At 40.6% G+C, this 18,697-nt stretch overlaps 1 protein-coding gene across 1 annotated transcript in view; it reads right to left on the minus strand.

Moving 5' to 3' along the window:
• The window catches only part of LOC111861729 (zwei Ig domain protein zig-8), a 290,427-nt gene that overhangs the window by 12,811 nt on the left and 258,919 nt on the right, over positions 1-18,697 (minus strand). Inside the window, exons 4-5 of the mRNA XM_023846531.2 lie at positions 12,649-12,776; positions 9,019-9,187 (exon numbers count right to left, since the gene is read on the minus strand). Coding sequence (XP_023702299.1) covers positions 9,019-9,187; positions 12,649-12,776 — 297 coding nt within the window. The remainder of the gene's footprint in view (positions 1-9,018; positions 9,188-12,648; positions 12,777-18,697) is intronic.

The raw sequence follows: 18,697 nt of genomic DNA on the forward strand, positions 1-18,697 counted from the left end.
TTGTTTTTGGTCTATCTTTATTGTGACTGGGGTTGGTTGTCTCGAAATTTTCATTACTTTTGTTTTCTCCACATTCATTTCCATGCCATAGCACCTTCCAATTTCAATTAGTCTATCAATCATGCCCTGTAGCACAGTTTCTTCCTTAGCCATTAACACAAGGTCATCTGCATATTTCACAGTTTGAATGATTTGCCCTCCTAATTTGAAGTCTCCAAGCCCATCCAGAGCTTCCTTGGTAAGGCATTCGCTGTACAAGTTGAACAAAATTGGTGATAAACAGCATCCTTGTCGAACTCCTCTTCCAATCTGCACACTTCCTGTCTCCCCTCTGTCCAGTCTGATCCATGTACAATTTGCTAATCAATCTTCTTTCCCGCCAATCGATATCAACTAAAATTTTCTTTACTTTTTCGCTTTCTCTCAATGTTACACTTTAAATGTCTTCCCTGTTGAAATCCGAAAATAATGTCACTGCATAAATGATTGCTTTGATTTTTGTGTGTAGGCCAATGGTATGCCGGCATACGTTCCAGAACTAAATCCGCAACTACTAAGAGTGTTACGAAACGTCGCGGGTCTAGGGCTTAGCAATTTTTCTTTGTATTTAGTAGAACCTCTATTCAAATTCTAGTCCGGAGACTGCCTGACCTGAGTTTTTTTATTCCCTCTTTTCCTTCAGACAAATTCCAGAATAGTACCTGAAATCAGGCCACGTCCACTTCTATAAATTCTCTTTCCAGTTACTATTCACTAATAATCCAGTCATTTCACTAAATATTGCCTGAGTGACTGATAATAATTGCATAATTCGCTTAGAGGGGGTGGAGTCCAACTGGGTCTACTCGGCACGGCGGCCACTGATAGGCCTATTGTAGACTGCCCCGGGTGATTATGATGATGGAGAATTTGGTGGACTTAAGACTGGCAAGGCAAACAGAAGTACTCGGAGAAAACCCGCCCCAGCGCTATTTTGTCCACCACAAATCCCACTTGACCAAACCCGGGATCGAACCCGGGCCGCCGCGGTGGGAAGCCAGCGACTAACGCTTGAGCTATGGCGCCTGAGTGACTGATAGTGTCGTTAAACACACCACAGCAAATACATAAAATAAATGGACGTGCATTGTGTACACTGTCACATGTGTCTACATTTGACAAAATTGAAATTTTCTGGCCGCCCAACATGCGTTTTCGTTCCTGAATCCCAACCGGGACCTGATCATGCGCTGGGAGCACTGCAATTTACTGCAGCAGGAAAGTCACGTGCGGTAATGCAACGATTAGTGCTCATTAGTCGTTCAGCGTGCTGATTGTTCATTTCGGTAACAGCAGTTGGTTTCACTCATTAAATCCACCGCCAATTTGCATACAGACCTGCGTGACAGACGTAATTTTCCTATTTTTGCATTAGTCTCCTGTAAATATGAGGTAGTATTGTTTCTACGTTCATTAATATTTCATACTTTCGCGTGTGGGAGTGACTATAGACGGGGTTTGGATTAGTGGAAACATTTTTTGACCACTTACAGGTCGTAACTGCAAATGGCTATAACACTATCGCTAATCTTACACTTTACAGTTTACTGGAACACAGTCTAATGTTCACAGTTTGTTACTAAGCGTCACCTGGTAACGGCTCCAACAATGGCTATTTCTCTGTCTTCGGGCTCAAGTCCTCTGTTCACAGACTCTTGTACAGGACTGGCTAAGCTCTAACCTTGTTACTTGCTTATAATATCTCGGCACGGACAATATAGAAAACACAACTCTCGCGTCTCTTGCTGCGGGAACTGTCCAGAAGCGGCTCTGGTATACCTGCCCATCTTGCGGCAGTAGCTGCTGCTCTCTGCATTCCAAGCCATTCAACTGCTCTGAAGATGGAGGCGATACGTTCCTCCGAAACGTCGGCCAAAACGAAGAATACACGGCGCCTAAACCCAGAAGACGACTTTCTTCATAGTCATCGCCGTGAAAACCTCAAAACTTACATAGTTTTATTTGTTGTTTCCGGTTTGAAAATTACTGGCCACGATAACCCCGATAATAATTTAGAGTCACACTGTACATAATATGCATGTGCATAAAGTATGTGTGAACGTTTTGTTCATAAGTAAACCAACACGAACATGGCGACGGTGCGAAATTTTAAGGTTAGAATTGAGAAATCTGACGTAGACAGAATGTGCACAGAAGTAATATGTTTTCCACAAAAGTAAAACAAAACGATAAAAAAAGGTGAAGCTATCCCTGTAACTGGCCATGGAGGCCCACAGGGTTGTCAAACGTCGCGGTTCCCGCATTTTCTAGACAATCGGCTAGCAGATTAATAAAAATAAAGGATAGAAATTTTATGCAGTTGGAAAGGAGGCCAAGGAGTTACGAGTTACAAGTGTGCAAGCCCTGAAATTATCTCCTTTACCACAGTCTGAACGATGGTGGTTCGAATCTCGACGGGAACAGGGATTATCTCTTTACTACTATGTCCAGATTGGCTTTTAAGCTCACCAACCTTGCTATCTAATGGATAACCGGGGCTTTTTCTCCAGAAGTAAAGTGGGTGGCGTTTGAAACTGACCACCCTCATCCATCTGCCGAGCTCTACAATGAATGGATGGAGCTTTATTTCCGAGTCTCTTGTACGACTTATTGTCGTGTCGGGTAGACAAAAGACAGCTTTACTTTCACTAACATTTGACTTAATTTGAAGTCAAATTAAAGAACTTCGGACGAACTGCACTAAACGGCTATGCCATAGCTCAGGCAGTTTGTCGCCGGCTTTCTACCACGGCGGCCCGGGTTTGAGCCCAAGTCAGGTCACATGGAATTTGTGATGGACAACGTGGCACTAGGGCACAATTTCTCCGAGTACTTCATTTCTCTTTCCAATTTTCATTTCACCGTCTACTCACCACTCATCATCTATCATCCGGGGCTGGTGCAATAGGCCAGTTAGTAATCGACCCACCATGTGGACGCAGTCTCACCCCACCCCCAAGAAAAAATACACTGAAGAAAATAAATTAATCGAAACTAGAATGCAACGTTTAGAGTTCGGATTATACAATGTGTTCTCAGTAGCTTGTTACCAGCGTTTCGGAGGAACCTTCTGTCTCCGTCTTCATGAGGAATATCGTTTATATCCAGAAGATGGATTGTCGTAACACAGAAGACCAGTAATTTCACTTTTGACCGCTGTTAAAACTTCAAATCTAATATAGAAAATCATATGTTTCTACTCCTACCCACTTATATGATGAAAATGAATTGCCAGGACACTACAGATATACAGAGTGTCAATACAGGATGTGAGATGTGCAGACAAACGGACAGAGAGACAGATGGATGGGCTAGCATTCGAAATTAGATAGCCGGACTGACGAATTAGTATGAGCGATCACTTGCCATGCAATTGTATGCGGAAGCGGTTTGAATATTCATAGTGAATTTAGTGTTTATGCCCAAAGTTAGATTAATTTATGGCAGTTCCAGCCATTTGCATCGTCACATGAAATTTCAGGGGTTCACATGCACGGATATGGGCAGGAGAAAAGTCTTTTTATGTGTACAAATTGGCAACTTAACCGGAATCTTAAGTGTGTCTATATTTTGAATATTTCATGTTATGGCTTTTACCCAAATTTGGTATTAGGCGAGTAGAGTCACTGCAGGGCGCGTCCTCAGATTGCAGACCTAGGGACAGCCGCCAGGTGTGTGTGCATATATTGAACTAATGAGACCGAACAGGAAAATATACGCTGTTGTTTGAGGAACAATTATTTTCTTCATGGTAATTAAGCAAAATTAATGTTTGTAGGTTCTTGGACCCACACACGTAACTTCTGGCAAAATTCGTGTGGGGAACGCCGCACAAAAACTTTTATTCCAGCGCTGGAACGGGTGAGATGTTACAGAAGTCGTAATCTTGCGTAAAGACCAACCGTTTCCTTCGCCATACGTTTCTCAGCAAGTTCGTCAAGGACTGCACACATGCCCCATATTCCATGTAGAATGCAACGTCTCTAAACGGCAAGATTTAAAATTATTGTATTTCATGTTAAGCTGACACGTTGTGAATTCTCTTTTAATAGTACAACAATAAATTAATAAAAGTAAGAATGCTAATTGGTGTACCGCTGTTTGAATTTAAGACATTTATAGTGCGAGAAATATTTGAAAATGTGTCATTACGTTTTTGAACATCTTGTGTCTCTTTAATCTTCCAAAGGTATCTCATGAAAACGAACATTTCATGTATTTACGATTTGTCTGTGCGACGAACTATTTCAGATGAAAAAGGTGGTACTCTATACTATACATGTATAAAGGTGCGTCCACATTACTCGTGCTCGTGTGACTCGCTATGCGCGCGAGTAATGTGCACGATATGACAAGTCACGAGACAAGCAAATTTTTAATTTTTAATTTAAAAACTGTAGCCAATAAATTAAAATACGACTACAGCCTATACACACTACGAGTAAATATACGGATCCTCACGCACCGAAGCCTGGCGAGCAACTGAAGCAGTGTGGACGAAGATTTACGAGCACAAGTAAAAGCCAGACGAGTCTCCCGACGAGCACAAGCCTGGCGAGCACGAGCACGAGTAATGTGGACGCGCCTTAAAAGCAACATTCACTGCCCGGGGGTGTCTTTCCAAGAATAACACATTTTGTTATAACTTTTATGTACGATTTTGGAGAAACAGGGTGGCGGAGATATGTTTCGACACGGTATATATGGATAAGAAGAAAGGATATATACAAATTTAACGTATAAGAAGTTGTGGAACGTAAGGGGTGGTCGCAAAGCGATTAGACGGACGTTAACTTCGCTCACTGTAAAATACATCCGAATTATTATTATACAGGACGCCGGACTTGGTAGGATCTTGTGGACAACAGGATGAACCTTCGAATTCCATTTTTCAAGGACTGTGCCTCATAGAGATATTTTTTGGGGACTGTGTTAAACTCCGTCAAATATAACCCCAACATTACTAGAAACCAGAAGTTATTTAAATTGAATATCTAGATACAGTCCGTCGTTAAAATGGATAAAAGTAAAGCTATCCCTGTAACTGGCCGTGGAGGCCCTTAGGGTTTTGAGAAGTCAAGGTCCTCATATTTTCTAGGCAATTGGCTCATAGATGGCCTTTATGTTGTCAGCCTTACGTGGCGGCCACCCTTTACCCACAGGAGAATCCCTGGTATTCATTTCTGTTAGAGGCCGGGTTGACCTCAGGGCCATAGTGCGACTGGAAGGAGTAGATAAATTGAAAAATTCCGTGACCTCATCGGGAATCGAAGTTGTTAAAATGGATACCAGGAGTAAATTATAGACTACATTACGATTTGTATGTTATTGACGATATGACCGATATGAAAAAAGGATTTTTTTTATGCCTGTGAATGTTGTAGTATCATTATCGTTGGTTAGTTTTGATAACAATATAATTTATACCCGTGTGCATATAATGCGGTATAGATGGTGGGTTCGATTTTCATGTCCACTTCATGCAGTAGAGATTACTGTCTGTTCGGGCTTCAGTTATCCATCCGTCTTTGCCTTAAACATTACAGCTTTCTTGTCGTCTCTAACTTTATCCAGTGTTTGTATCCTGTAGTCATCTTCTGGCTGTACATGTTCAGTACATTTTTATCTCTAATTTTGTTAATTTAAGTAGAGTGTTTATGATTCTCTTCTTATCTCGTTTCTACCAATTATATTAGAATTTATACAATCCTGCCACGTACGTAAAAATTCCTATCATCAGCCTCATCCTTCTTGTGTCAGTGTGTTCTGTGATGCATTTGTTCCTGCCCCACATGCAAGTGCTGGAGTGGTTGTAATTTGAAAACACAGCACAATTCCAGGGAGCAGCATCTTTCTTGAGAGACTGATAGTCGTTCAGCTAATCGAGAAATACTCTCTTTTTGGTACCCGAATGTTCATTAACATGTTCATAAGAACCAGTCACTGCTCCCTATTCTGAAGACAAGACATCATATTCTCATACCCTGTTTCACTAAGGTCCATCTTAAGTTTATCCACCAGTGGACGCCTAGGTCGCCCATGCGGTGTCTTCCTTTTAGATTTGAAGACTAAATTCTCTGTATATTTATCATTTCTCCTATACCTGATACTTGTTTCATTTGTTTTTTAATTTAATCAATAAAATATTTGGCGTAAAGCACAAGTTAACAAGCTCCGTATTACGCATTTTTTCTAGCCTCTTTTGTCCCCTAAATCATAGGTTTAGATATTCTTCTAGGTGCTTTGTTCTCAGACATCCTCAGCGTATTCATGACTAGCCCTTAATATGAAAGATCAAGTTCCATTCTACGAACTCCAAACAGGAGTACGCTTTGTTCCGTTCTCTCCGCTACGTAGCCGTTTTGAAACCTAGACGCCTCGTGCCTTTCTACAGCGAGGCGATTGACCTAGGAAATGTAATTTTTTAAACCAGAGCATGAATCTTTATCCTTCCACATCTGCTCTTAAAACTGTTTTCAGACACGGGGCAAACTAACGTTCTATTGGGATGGTGGGCAGATAATCAAGATAGAAAATGGGATGGTGCAGGGAAATGGATTCCCTTGGGTCACCTTTCTCAACCCGCGCCTGTAAATAATGTGATTGGTCCCCTCAGAAAAAGTGCTGTTACTTTATACAGTCCGCCTCTTCGTGGTGGAGGATATGGCTTCACATTTCCTTGTTTCTTGTTGACGCAGTCGCATGGGTGGAAAGCAAGACTGTAGCCTGTTATTCATTGATAAGCTTATGTAGGGCTATTCAATTTAGACACACTTAATCGCCATTCATTGCTACGAAAATAAAAGATAGTCAAGCATAGGCCTACATAATTAATCTTCATTCTTTGCTCCAATCACAAAGTACATTTCGTCCCAGTTCGCTGGTAAGAATGTACGTACATAAAGTTCGAGATTATTCACTCTCCGTTCATTGTATTACTGAAAGGTGTATGATAACCAGGGCCTGGATTTTGATGACATGTCGTCTTTTATTCCTTGTATCCTATGCAATGCTCTTAAATATATAAATCTCGGATATGAGCTGCTGGTTACAGAAATGTAAATTTAATAGGTATTTTTTTTGTCATTTTTGACATTTCTAAGTTTAAGGTCATTTTTTAATTTTTGGGGTAATTTTTTGGTAAATTTTTGGATTTTAAGGGTATTTATTGTCATTTTTGGCCATTTTAGGGAATTTTTCTTCATATGTTTTCTGAAATGTGAATAACATGGAAGCGAAGTGTTCTTTCTTTACTCCTTTAGGTCATTTTTTTGGATTTTTTTCGGTCATTCTATAGGTAATTTTTTGAATATTTTCAGGTCATCAAAATCCGGGCCGTGCATATTACATTTTTGGGTCATATTTTAGGTTATTTTTTAAATATTTTCAGGTAATCAAAATCCGGGCCCTGTTGATAACCAAGCATATCCAGTCTCCATGGTATGACTATAACATCTATTTAATTTCAGTATACTAACAAGAATGAACGTGACAATCAATATACAAGCAGACTTAACAAGCATCATTCTTATGATTGTAATCTTCTGGATCATTGAAATGTGTAGCCTTGTAGCTGGATGTTAACGTATCGGGGAGACATGTTGCCTCCATCTTCAGGATAGAAGTGAGTTTGATAGGTTGTAAGGAAGTTTTATAACCTAATCGCATTCTCATCATAGTCACGTCGATCCTGAAGATGTTCGTCCGACACGTTAGTATCCATCTACAGGACTAAACGGTGTCATAATCCAGAAGGCTACAATTTGAAGTCACTACTGTGAAAATCTCGAGACTTACACAAGTAGTGTCATTCCATAAAATACCATGGGTTTCTTGTCACCGATTTCAGCTATAAACATGGGTCTTCAAACTCATAAGTGTTGTTCGCTGCTGCACTAAACACATTTACACAGACTGCTATAAGGAAGAAAACAAGCTACCAAGTTAGCAATTTACAGTTTTATGTTGCAGTTAAATCTTTATCCCATATTATGGATGCTTTAGTATTACTAAGGGCTCCTTTGAAATTGCTTGAAGGTAAGTCGGGAATGGGGGCTTCCGTTATTTCAGAAAATAACATTTATATGGAGGAAGTGAAGAGCCAACAGAAGTAAAAAATTCGAGTTTGTCTTTGTTTGCGGATGATTAACCCACATGTCCCACGCACTCCTCGGTCTCTGTTAGTCTCGATCTAATTGGCAGGGTTCTCATTCGATACCAGGCGCATATATACATGAACTTGTTACGAGGAGGCTAACTTTAACTACTTCCGTCTACGGGTATGTAGTGAAATTGTCAGAAGTTCCAGGTTAATGAGTTATTTAAGTGAATGACGTCCCTGTTATAAATTCTGGGAAGATTATAATCTTCCCAGATTTTGTATGAAAAGCTCTTGTATGTTAATAATTATTAACATACAAGAGCTTTTCATACAAAATCTGGAGAGGTACTTAGTTTTAATGATCCATTAGTCACAGGCATCAAAAGAGAAGCGAAGTACAGATTTTGGGTGACTGCTATCTCCTTATTTTACGTTACTTTATTAAATGTTAAATATATCCTGAAAATCTATTACGGTATTGGAGAACTTTCGCTGTGCTTTCTGTATCATGCCGTGAAGATGTGTGCGGAAGTGGAGGTAAATCTTCACGCATTAACTTCAGCTTCAGTTTTGCAGATCCCAATAGGTCTATCTATATTCGTACAAAATGTTAACACCCTGCGACAAGTGGTGATAAAGACGGCTCCACTTCAGAAGTTAGCACAGATGTTCTTCTGATATTCACAATGGTAGGATGTTACGAGGTAAGAGGATGAGCATAGCTTTCATTCGGATTGGCGACAGGACGAAGTTTCATGACACTCTGCAATTTTGTTGAGAGGTGCTTGGGGATGACACACATAGAGAAGGAGGGCTAAGACAAATTGGTACCATAATCCCGAGTTTCCTTAGAAAATAAAGCAGGTTACATAACTTACCGTTGAGTACGTGAACCACCACCGTCTTCAAATTCGCGTTCGAAGGATTGCATGTGTATTTCCCCGAGTCAGGTGTGTTGGCTCTCTGTATGAGTAAGTAGCTGGTTGTAACATCTCCTTTCTCCGTGATCACGCTCACGCCACCCCGAGGAGAATCGTAGTTAATTTCCTGAAAGCGTCAACAATTTATATTAAGGCTGAGTTGCGTACCGTTCTAATCCTTATCGTTATTTATTATATACCGTCATTTATAACAATATTTAGTTTGGCTGCTTACCCGACATCTATCGACATCTACAGTAACATCTTCAAGGGTATACACACACACACATATATATACAGGGTGTTTCACGACTTTAGGGCATAACTGCAGGAGGTGATTTCCTAGGTCTTTGTGATCAAAAAAGTTCATATAAACATGTGTCCGATTTCGGACGGTTAAGGATTTATGACCGTTTTCTCATTCCCGTACACGCCCTCGTGTGAACCGTGTCTGTCATCTGGCGGGTCGGTATTTTTAGCCAGCTACAGACAGAGCGTTCTCGTTATCTCGACACTTAAGAGGTACCTAAGGCGTGGTGGGTTGGTATATACCCGCGCGGTTCTCAACCGAGCGGCAGCCTGTGTTGCGGCCGGGGGTGGCATTTTCGAAAATCAGCTTTAAGCACCAAAAAATTCAAAATAAAGATAATTTCACGAAGTTAACTTTACATTCATACTTTGAATGTATCATGTATTATGCTGGTTTATTATTTTGTTCCGTTTATTGTCAGTAATCGTTACCTTCTATTCTGGGTTTAAAATGGTCATGACTCCGTAACTGTGAAAATCGGACACATGTTTATATGAACTTTTTTGATCACAAAGACCTAGGAAATCACCTCCTGCAGTTATGCCCTAAAGTCGTGAAACACTCTGTATATTTATGGTACAAAGTGAACTTCAGCACAAGGTAGTCTGTGGTTGTACTTGTACCTTTGAACATTTCAGATGCTCACAACGTTTCTTGTTGAGGACCGTCTTATTCATATGTACCCCATGCATAAAAATATGGTTTACATATTTTTAAATTTTGCATGTTTTAAGAGATTTTTAATACGTCTTATTCTTAAGTACATCATACATTACGACCGCCTGTGTGGTTTACTAGTCAGAGTTCCTGTCTACAGATCCAGGGGTCCCGCGTTCTATTTCCGGCGCTACCAGAGTTTCTGAGAAGTAGTGGGTCTGGAACGGGGTCCACACAGCCGCGTGAGGATAACTGAGGAACTTTTTCAAGGAAATAGAAATAGAAAACCGAGACAAACGGCCATGGGGATCTGTTGCGCTGACCACGTGACACCCTCGATCCGCAGAAGTTGGCACTAACTTCGCCGACAAGCGGCGGTCGCTCGGTCGGTATAGTTCGCTTGCGTACTACAGGCCACAGAGTTCATCATATATTACAAATATGATTGTCCATATTTTTAAACCGTCAATATTTTAGAGTTATTTTTTATAATTAGTCTTACATATGTAAAAAAACTAGCATACTTTTCATCATTCATACTGCGCTTCCTGTATGCAATTCAGCGACAATGTTGAACAAAGCATAAATATATGCTGGCATGCTGACTGAATCCTCAAGACCTTTATAACTTTTTCAATCTGAAACAAAGAAGTCAAAAACCTTATGTGAACCTTGTATGAAGACCTTATGACGTAGTTATGGGCCGTGTTAGGCCCAGCGATTAACCAGAGGTTTAAATTTTTGGAATTTAATGGAAAATTCACCTTACCTATTGCCAGTAATATATATTATATAATATTAGATATAGTATATAATTAAGAGCGTATGTGCCAATCACAGTGGCCTCACGGTCTAAGGCATGAACTGTTTTCGCCAGCCAAACACTGGGATCGTGAGTTCGAGTCCCACTTGAGGCATGGATATCTGTGTGCGTTTATTCTGTGTTTGTATGCAGGTAGAGGCCCTGCAACGTACTGATTCCCTGTCCAAGGAGTTCTACCAACTGTCTATAAGATTCGAATTTCAGAATTAATATATTCTTAATGGTCACTGACCAGAGAGCCTAATCCATGATGGATTGGGTAGAAGAAGAAGAAGAATATTACGCACCGTTACAAAACATTCCTACCGTGTAAAAAGATTAAGAAACCAAAAAGCGGCAAAGGTACAACAAAGGACTGTAGAGTCCAAGGGTTCGGAGTTCGAGTCCCGGTAATGGCAAGAATTTTCACTTCTCTATACAGTCCAGACCGGCTCTGGGGCCGGCCCAGCCTTCTATCCAATGGGTACCGGAGGTTAAGCGGCCGGGGCGTGAAGCTGACCACTCAGTTCCAACTAGTGCTGAGGTCAAGATAACGTGGGTCTATAAATCCACTCCCCCATACGTCTTCATGGCATAGTGTTTAATTAGTTAAGCACAGGACAACTGTATCTTATTTTTACCTTACATAATGTAATATAAACTTTGAATGAAACTCGTTACAATGACATTTGTTCTCAGTAAAAGGGGATATTATGCCGGCGCTTAAATATTTTCCCCTAATTAGAAGTTTTGGCGAGAGATTCGCAGCATTTTCAACCCTTTTCATTCATTCCTCCATGTTCTTGGCTTACGAGAATTAGTTACTCCTACCTACAGTTCCTATACCGCTCTTAACGACCCCGAATTATTGCAGGCTGCAGAAGTGTGTAGGCGAAGTTCTCTGAGAAGTGTACCATAATTACATAGATTAATTTAACTCGCACGAGAGATTAAATTCGGGGATAATTTCTTCCGTTAATTTCAAATTTTTTATTCTTGCATTCTTGTATCCATAACGCCTAAAATTAAAATATACAAAATTATGATTTCGGCTCTTGTTTTTAAAACTTGGTTTATCAGAACGCTCGGTAGCGTAACTGGTTGAGGTATTATGCTACAAGCCGGAAGTTCACGGGTTCGAGTCGCAATGATGTAGTTTTTAATTTACCTAATCCTTCCAGTCGCGCTATGGCCCTGGAATCGACTCAGCCTCTAACAGAAATGAGTACCATGAATCTTCATGGGAGTAAAATTGCGGCCGGCGCGTAAGGCTGACAATATCTTACCGCAGTCTGTGAGTCGATTGTCTAGAGAAAATGTGGGAGCCTCGAAGTCTCACAAACCCTATGGGCCTTCAAGACCTGTTTCAGGGGCAGCTTTGCCTTTTTATCAGAACACAGACTGAGAATGTCTGAAAACAAATTGTTCAAGAGAATGTTTGTGCCTAAAAGGAAGGAAATAATAAGAAACAATTATTCGTTGAGAAGCTTCATAATTTTGTATACTCTTCAAGTTCGAGATACGGATCCACATATTCTAAATCTTGGAATAGCGGGAGGTGATCAGTCCGTTTCATGCGCCGGCCGCTTTTCTCCTTTCTGAAAGTTCCTATGGTGTCCATTGCGTAGGAGACTGACTGGGCACCATAAACTTCATGATCGTACTGCCACTGCCACTGCTACTGCAAGGAATCAAACCCAGTCTCCCAGCCAGTAGCCTGGCACGTTCACGATAGAGCTGTCCCTCTTCAGATTATAAAATATATCATCTTGTCTATCGTTCCAGAATCTTCCTGACACTCGATATCGCGAGCACTTACCTGTGAGTTGTGGGTCCAGTAGATAGCTGGCGGTGGCTCGGGGCTGTGCTTCACGACACACGTCAGGTTAATTGTGCTCCCCTTGTAGATATACATGTCCGGCTCACCAATGATGATTGTGATGGGCTCTGAATAAAAGAAATGGTCACACTTTAGAACACAGATACCGCTAGACTCCCATAACACTGATCTGTATTTCTCCTCAGATGTTTGAATTATGCGTGGACTAGAGGGACTAGTAATAGTCATGCCTATTTTCATTCAGTGCCGAAATTAACGGCCGTGGGGATTAGTTGGACTGATCACGGCACAACCTCTATCCGCTAAAGTTGGCACTAACTTCGTCGACAAGCGGCGGTCGCTCTGTCGGTATATTTCGCTTGCCGACTAAAACCGTGGATTATATTTTGTTTATTGTCTTTCAATAGTTTATCTACTGTTGCAAGGGTGAAGTAACTACGGTTCATGGTTCAAGATTACTGCGATATTAAGATATTATTAATAAAGCAGACCTTTTTAAATTTTCTTTAAAATATAGGGGGAGTAGGGCCTACTATAATCACAAAGCATGCACAAAACAAATATAATTTTTGAATTGTTGTTTGGAAGACCTGGACGTGAATGGTAAGATAACATTAGAAGGGATCTTATATGTACAGGGGTGAGGATATGGACTTAGTCTTCTGGCTCGTGACAGAGCTCAACATGGCGCTGCTGTAAATACAATAACGAACATACGGGCTGCACATACGGCGAACATTTCCTTGACCAACGGAAAGACCAGCTTCTAGGAAACACTCTGTTCCAAGCAAATGGAAGTACTTCATCAGGAGAAGAATATTGTGGCACGACGCCTCAAAGCCGGAATAGTCTAGTGTCACACACCGTTTCAGTAAACACTTTCTGGATGTAATGCAAGCAACAGTAGGACCTCCGTTGCTTAGTAGCAGACTGTACGTTTTGTAGCAACGGACAAAACAAATAATAAGAGATCGAGCGAACTGTTTGAGATGGTGATATGTATTCGGGCCGCCTGGAAGTTAGATCAGTCCAGGAGATTTCGGTTGCGAGAGAGTCTTCATACGAAGTCGTAAGAGAGTTTAATTTGTGATCAGTGATTGGTCGCAGTAGAAGAACAGACACTCGTAGTCCAGTAAGGAATGGAGCGAGTCTTAAACAATCATTAATTGTGAGATGTGATAATTTATCGTAACGGTAAAGAAGTGCCAATAAATCCAATCATCAAATCACGAACCCATTATTATTAGTCACGCCAACTCCAAATACGCGACGATATGCATATTATAAGTTGGAGATGCTTTAAAAATATGTTTAGAAAAATTGAGAATAAGAAAACAGGAACGTGTAAATCATATACATAAAGATAAGCAAGTTACAGGAATAAATTACACCAACAGGAATAATAATTTCAGCAATTAGTTTGTCCCACTTCACCCTTAGAATCAGCCTAGTTAATCTTGATTTATTGAACCCATAACTTTTTTCTGTCAAAGCTATTTAATGACCTATTGATAACGTTAGAAACTGATCAATATATACTGTAATATCCATAGCATTTGGTTCATTTAGGTTGGGCTCTATCCGGAATATTACGCGCGACCATAGTACAAGCTCTCATTTATGTGGTTGAATGTCTTTCTACCTTAATTTCCGCAGGTGGTTTCTGTCTGGCCTGATTATGTCTTGTGTTGCTTCTAGTGTCTGGAGGTAGGAGCTAGCTCTATCGCGTCTGCTTTTTTTGGCTGAACACGGAAATCCAGCCCAGTCTCCAGAACGTCGTCTCTAATACAAATTAGGACGATTGATAACGTAAAAAAGAAAACTGACCACACTAAGAAAAGTTGTTGTTTTCCAGTCAAGTCCTCCCCGGAAAATATTGTGGCTTGCCACCAGAAAGCCGTAATGATTGAGGGGATTGGAGTTGATTTCCTAGGCAACGACCAAAGTTCCCACGGCAGCGGCTAGGAGTGGTTGAGATCAGAGCTGATTTCCTAGGCAACGACCAACGACAACAATTCCTAACAGCGGAGCTTCCACCGTTACACACGAACAGTTGAAGCAACGTTTCGATAGCACCGAGCGGAATGAACCCTTCGTGATGGGATTCCCTATCGAGTCCGCCTGGAAATTATAAGAGTCCAACTGCGACAATCTCAAATCTGAAAGAGTAAAATATGGTCGCGATTCTCAGGAGACTCGGACCCGAGAAAGACTGCGCTGGCAAGGGCCAGCAGCATATATAAAAGACAGACCCGTCCTCTCGTCAGAGAGGGCGCCCCACTAAAACAAGACCGTAAATGTCAAACAGTAATAAATATCTGGTCATGAACCCCCAGATGGGGCTCGACAACAAGACTTAGTGATTGACTGACCGCCAGTCGCAATGTGACTTTGACTTTGACTTTGAGACGAGGTCAGTTTCCATTGCACCTTAGAAGAGTAGTCAGTCTTCAGTTTGGCTTCGACTATAGCAGAAGCAGTAATTGTGATACTAAAATTGTGAATAATTGTACTTGCAAGTGCAAAAGTGAGCGTCCAATAAACATAGAAGTCAAATCCGAAACCCGCGTGAGTTACTTGTTGCGTCACATAGGAAACACGCGACAATATTTATAAATAGCATTCAGAGGTTTCAGATAAAGTTCCCCTGCGTAGAGATATAAGAGAAGCGATAAATTTTAGAATTAAAAAGGCAATAATTTTTTTAAATTCAGTTCCTTTAATCGAATGCTTGCAACATCAAATGGCCTAAGAAAGTGGGCACTATAAATTTAAAACTAATTCTAAAAAAAAATAATTTAAGTAAAAAGTGAACAGTAACAGTGAACTAACAAGGATCAACAAAGGAAAATATTATTTCTACTAAAAGCATGTCTACTAAAGACATTTGAATATTGGCAGTCGCTGTTCTCAGTCGTGGCTAAGGGCTAAGTGCTGAAGCCCTACTCATATTAAAAGTGGAATAGTCTGTAACATTTTTAGTGGGGACACAGAGACTAACAGTATGTCTATTTGAGCGAGAAATGAGACCTTGAAAATGTTTAAAAGAAACGAAGCTTAAAGATGTCAACATATGGCATGGAGTTTTCTAACTTTTAAGAGGAGCAGGACTGAATAATAATAATAATAATAATAATAATAATATAAGGTAACGGTAAAGTTGTCCCTGTGCTTAACTAATTAAGCACTACGCCACGAAGGCGTATGGGGAGGTGGATGTATAGATCCACATTTTCTTGACTTCGGCACTACTTGGAGGAGAGTGGTCAGCTTCACGCCTCGGCCGCTTTATCCACGGAGAAGAAGCCGCCGATACCCATTGGTTAGGAGGTTGGGTGGACCNCAATTAAATTAGTGCTCATTATACTTATGCTTAGAAATTTAGATTTATCACTCGAAACTCGAGTTTCATGTCTTGGACAGATTATTCACAAAGCTCAAGACTCCAGCAACCATTTCATTGTTTATTAAGCTTGTAAGGTCGCAACTTCTGACGTCCACGTTAAAATAATAATATACTTATTTTTTATAATTTATATATTTAATACTTCTTTTCAAACATCACGTTATTAATTTTATAATGCAAATCGTTAGAATGAAAGCATAACGGGGATGAACTACTCTTACGCTATAATTCTAACGATTTGCATTGTAGCGTAGCAGGGATGAAATACTGAAAAATGGGTCTGAGCGATGATCTCCATGAACGTAATCCAATGCAGACTTTGTCCTAACGAAATGACTTAAGATCGGGTTAGGAAAAACATTCCGAGGTACGACAGCAAAGAGCTATGCAAGACTGGGCTTAATTTGCGTTTTTAAACTCTCCAGGTGTGTTTGTTCTATTACGTTTCCTTCTGCCTTTCAGGATCTCTTAGCTCAAACGTCTTATATTGCAGTGCTTGTTTTTGTATTCCGTTTTCTTACTTCTGCATATGCGTTGCAGTCAGTTATTTCCGTCGGGTCCCGTCTTCCACAGCAGTAACAGCAACAACACAGTGAAATGAGTCATCACGGATTCCGTTCCCGGTTGGGACATGAATGTTCCTTTTTGTCAATATGTCCAGACTGTCCCTGAATTTCATTCATCCACATACCTAGTGAGCACAGTAAGCTGTTTCGCTGAGGGTAAAGCAGCCGGAGAATGAATCTAGCCGCGAAGTTTGGAATACGTGGAGTTTTGCTTCTAATTCCTTCTAATTCTTCATGGTGTGACACAAGCACAAGGGCAACTTTACATTTTAAACACAAATCCTTACAGATTCATGCTTGAATAAAACTGGCCAGAAGCTTGCAACTTTATCGTTTCAGGAATTTCTAGCCTTTTCCCGGAGAGCACTATCCCCCGAGGAAATTCTCGGCTGTTCTTCAAGTGTCAAAAAGAAAATACCAAGGTATATTGTCACGTGTAGGGGTGAGTATAGACGGGTTTTGGAATGGATGATTGGATTTATTGCACCTTGTGCATTCAGAACTCGGGACTACAGGCAATACAGCGCTATCGCTATTCTACACACTTTACAGTTCACCGTTACACAAGCATTAGGATTCTCAGTCTTCTATAGTCGTATCCTGTCAACGGGTTTATCAGACTTCAAATCACACGTGAATTCTTCTTGTCACCGCCTAATTCCTCTCTCGCCATTATTGTGCAGCTGCCAATTCCGAAGACTCGACTCAGTTCAATTCCTCTACTCCCGGAAAGCTGGCGTCCCGAGAGTCGACTCTTCACTTGACTATTGTTCGCTATTCAAGAGACCTTCTTTCTCCACTTATAACCCCTCAGCACGGACACCAAGGAAAGCAATGCCTTCTGCTGTTAAGGAGACGTGTTTACTGGTCCGGTAACTAGCAATGGTTGTCCTATTGTCGCGTGCACCTCTCTTGCGGGAATGTGTTTACCGAGCCGTTTCATAGCAATGGATATACACGTCATAATATGTTTTAACAGCTTTCCCATGACTGAAGAAGTATATCCAAATTTCGAATATCTGTAGAGCTATATTATAAATTATTTATGTGCCATTTTGTGTTTCGGATTCTTGTTATTTTCGAGCCGGGGTAGCTTGGTATAGATACTAGGCTACGGACTCGACAACCAAAGAATTGAGTCAATTTCCGGAAGAGAAGAGGAAGATTTTTCTTTTCTTCACGGCGGATCTGGGACCCGCACAGCCCCTATACAACGGCTAACTTGGGATATTTCCGCGGGAGTAGAGCGAAAAAAGGGCTATAGTTACACATCCTCATAAGTCTTCATGTTGTTGTGCTTAATTAAGGTCACACATTTACCTCTCCTTGGTGTGCAGGGTCTTCTGTGGAGTGACCCTGTGTAGTCCGGAAGGAGCCCAATGTTTCGGGAAAAAATATTACTTCCAACTTCGAGGTCAAAGAGTAAGGTAATATGTATGGAAGATCCGGCCTGGTATAAGCTGGTTCGTTTCTTGCTTGGCTTATTCTTCGATCCTGATGATGCACGCGATACATTCCAGTGAAACATAGGGCCCTCTCCGAGCTGTATGGTGTTACAGCCTGGAAGTTGTCACTGCTGTGAGAGCTGAGATATTATTTACCCTTGTTTATTCAACCCCAAAACAAATCTATTCTTGACAGAATCAGTCGATAGACCATGATACACTGCATATTTATAAATTCTGTTGTTGACAGGTTTAATCAGCATTACAATACATGGGAGCATATTATTATCATAAATTATTTTCATCCTAGAATTTCGAAACATGTTTCAAATCATCATCATCATCATCATTAACTCAGTTGATTTAGGTCATTAAGGCCTGTTCGTAATATATTTAAAATAAAAGTTACAGGCTTAATTAATCTTGAATATGATCCATAATATCAAATTACTTCGAAATCCATTGCAGATGATAACCCTTTCGGATTATATTTCTGTATTATGCGAGAGACGGGGAACTGGACGCACCTAACTTTGAACTACTATAGAATATTATTCATTGAGTTTTCACAACGTTACAACATTTGCTAACGAAGGAAATTTAACTGAAAT

The sequence above is a fragment of the Cryptotermes secundus genome, unplaced genomic scaffold (assembly GCF_002891405.2).
Source record: "Cryptotermes secundus unplaced genomic scaffold, Csec_1.0 scaffold309, whole genome shotgun sequence".
NCBI lineage: Eukaryota > Metazoa > Arthropoda > Insecta > Blattodea > Kalotermitidae > Cryptotermes > Cryptotermes secundus.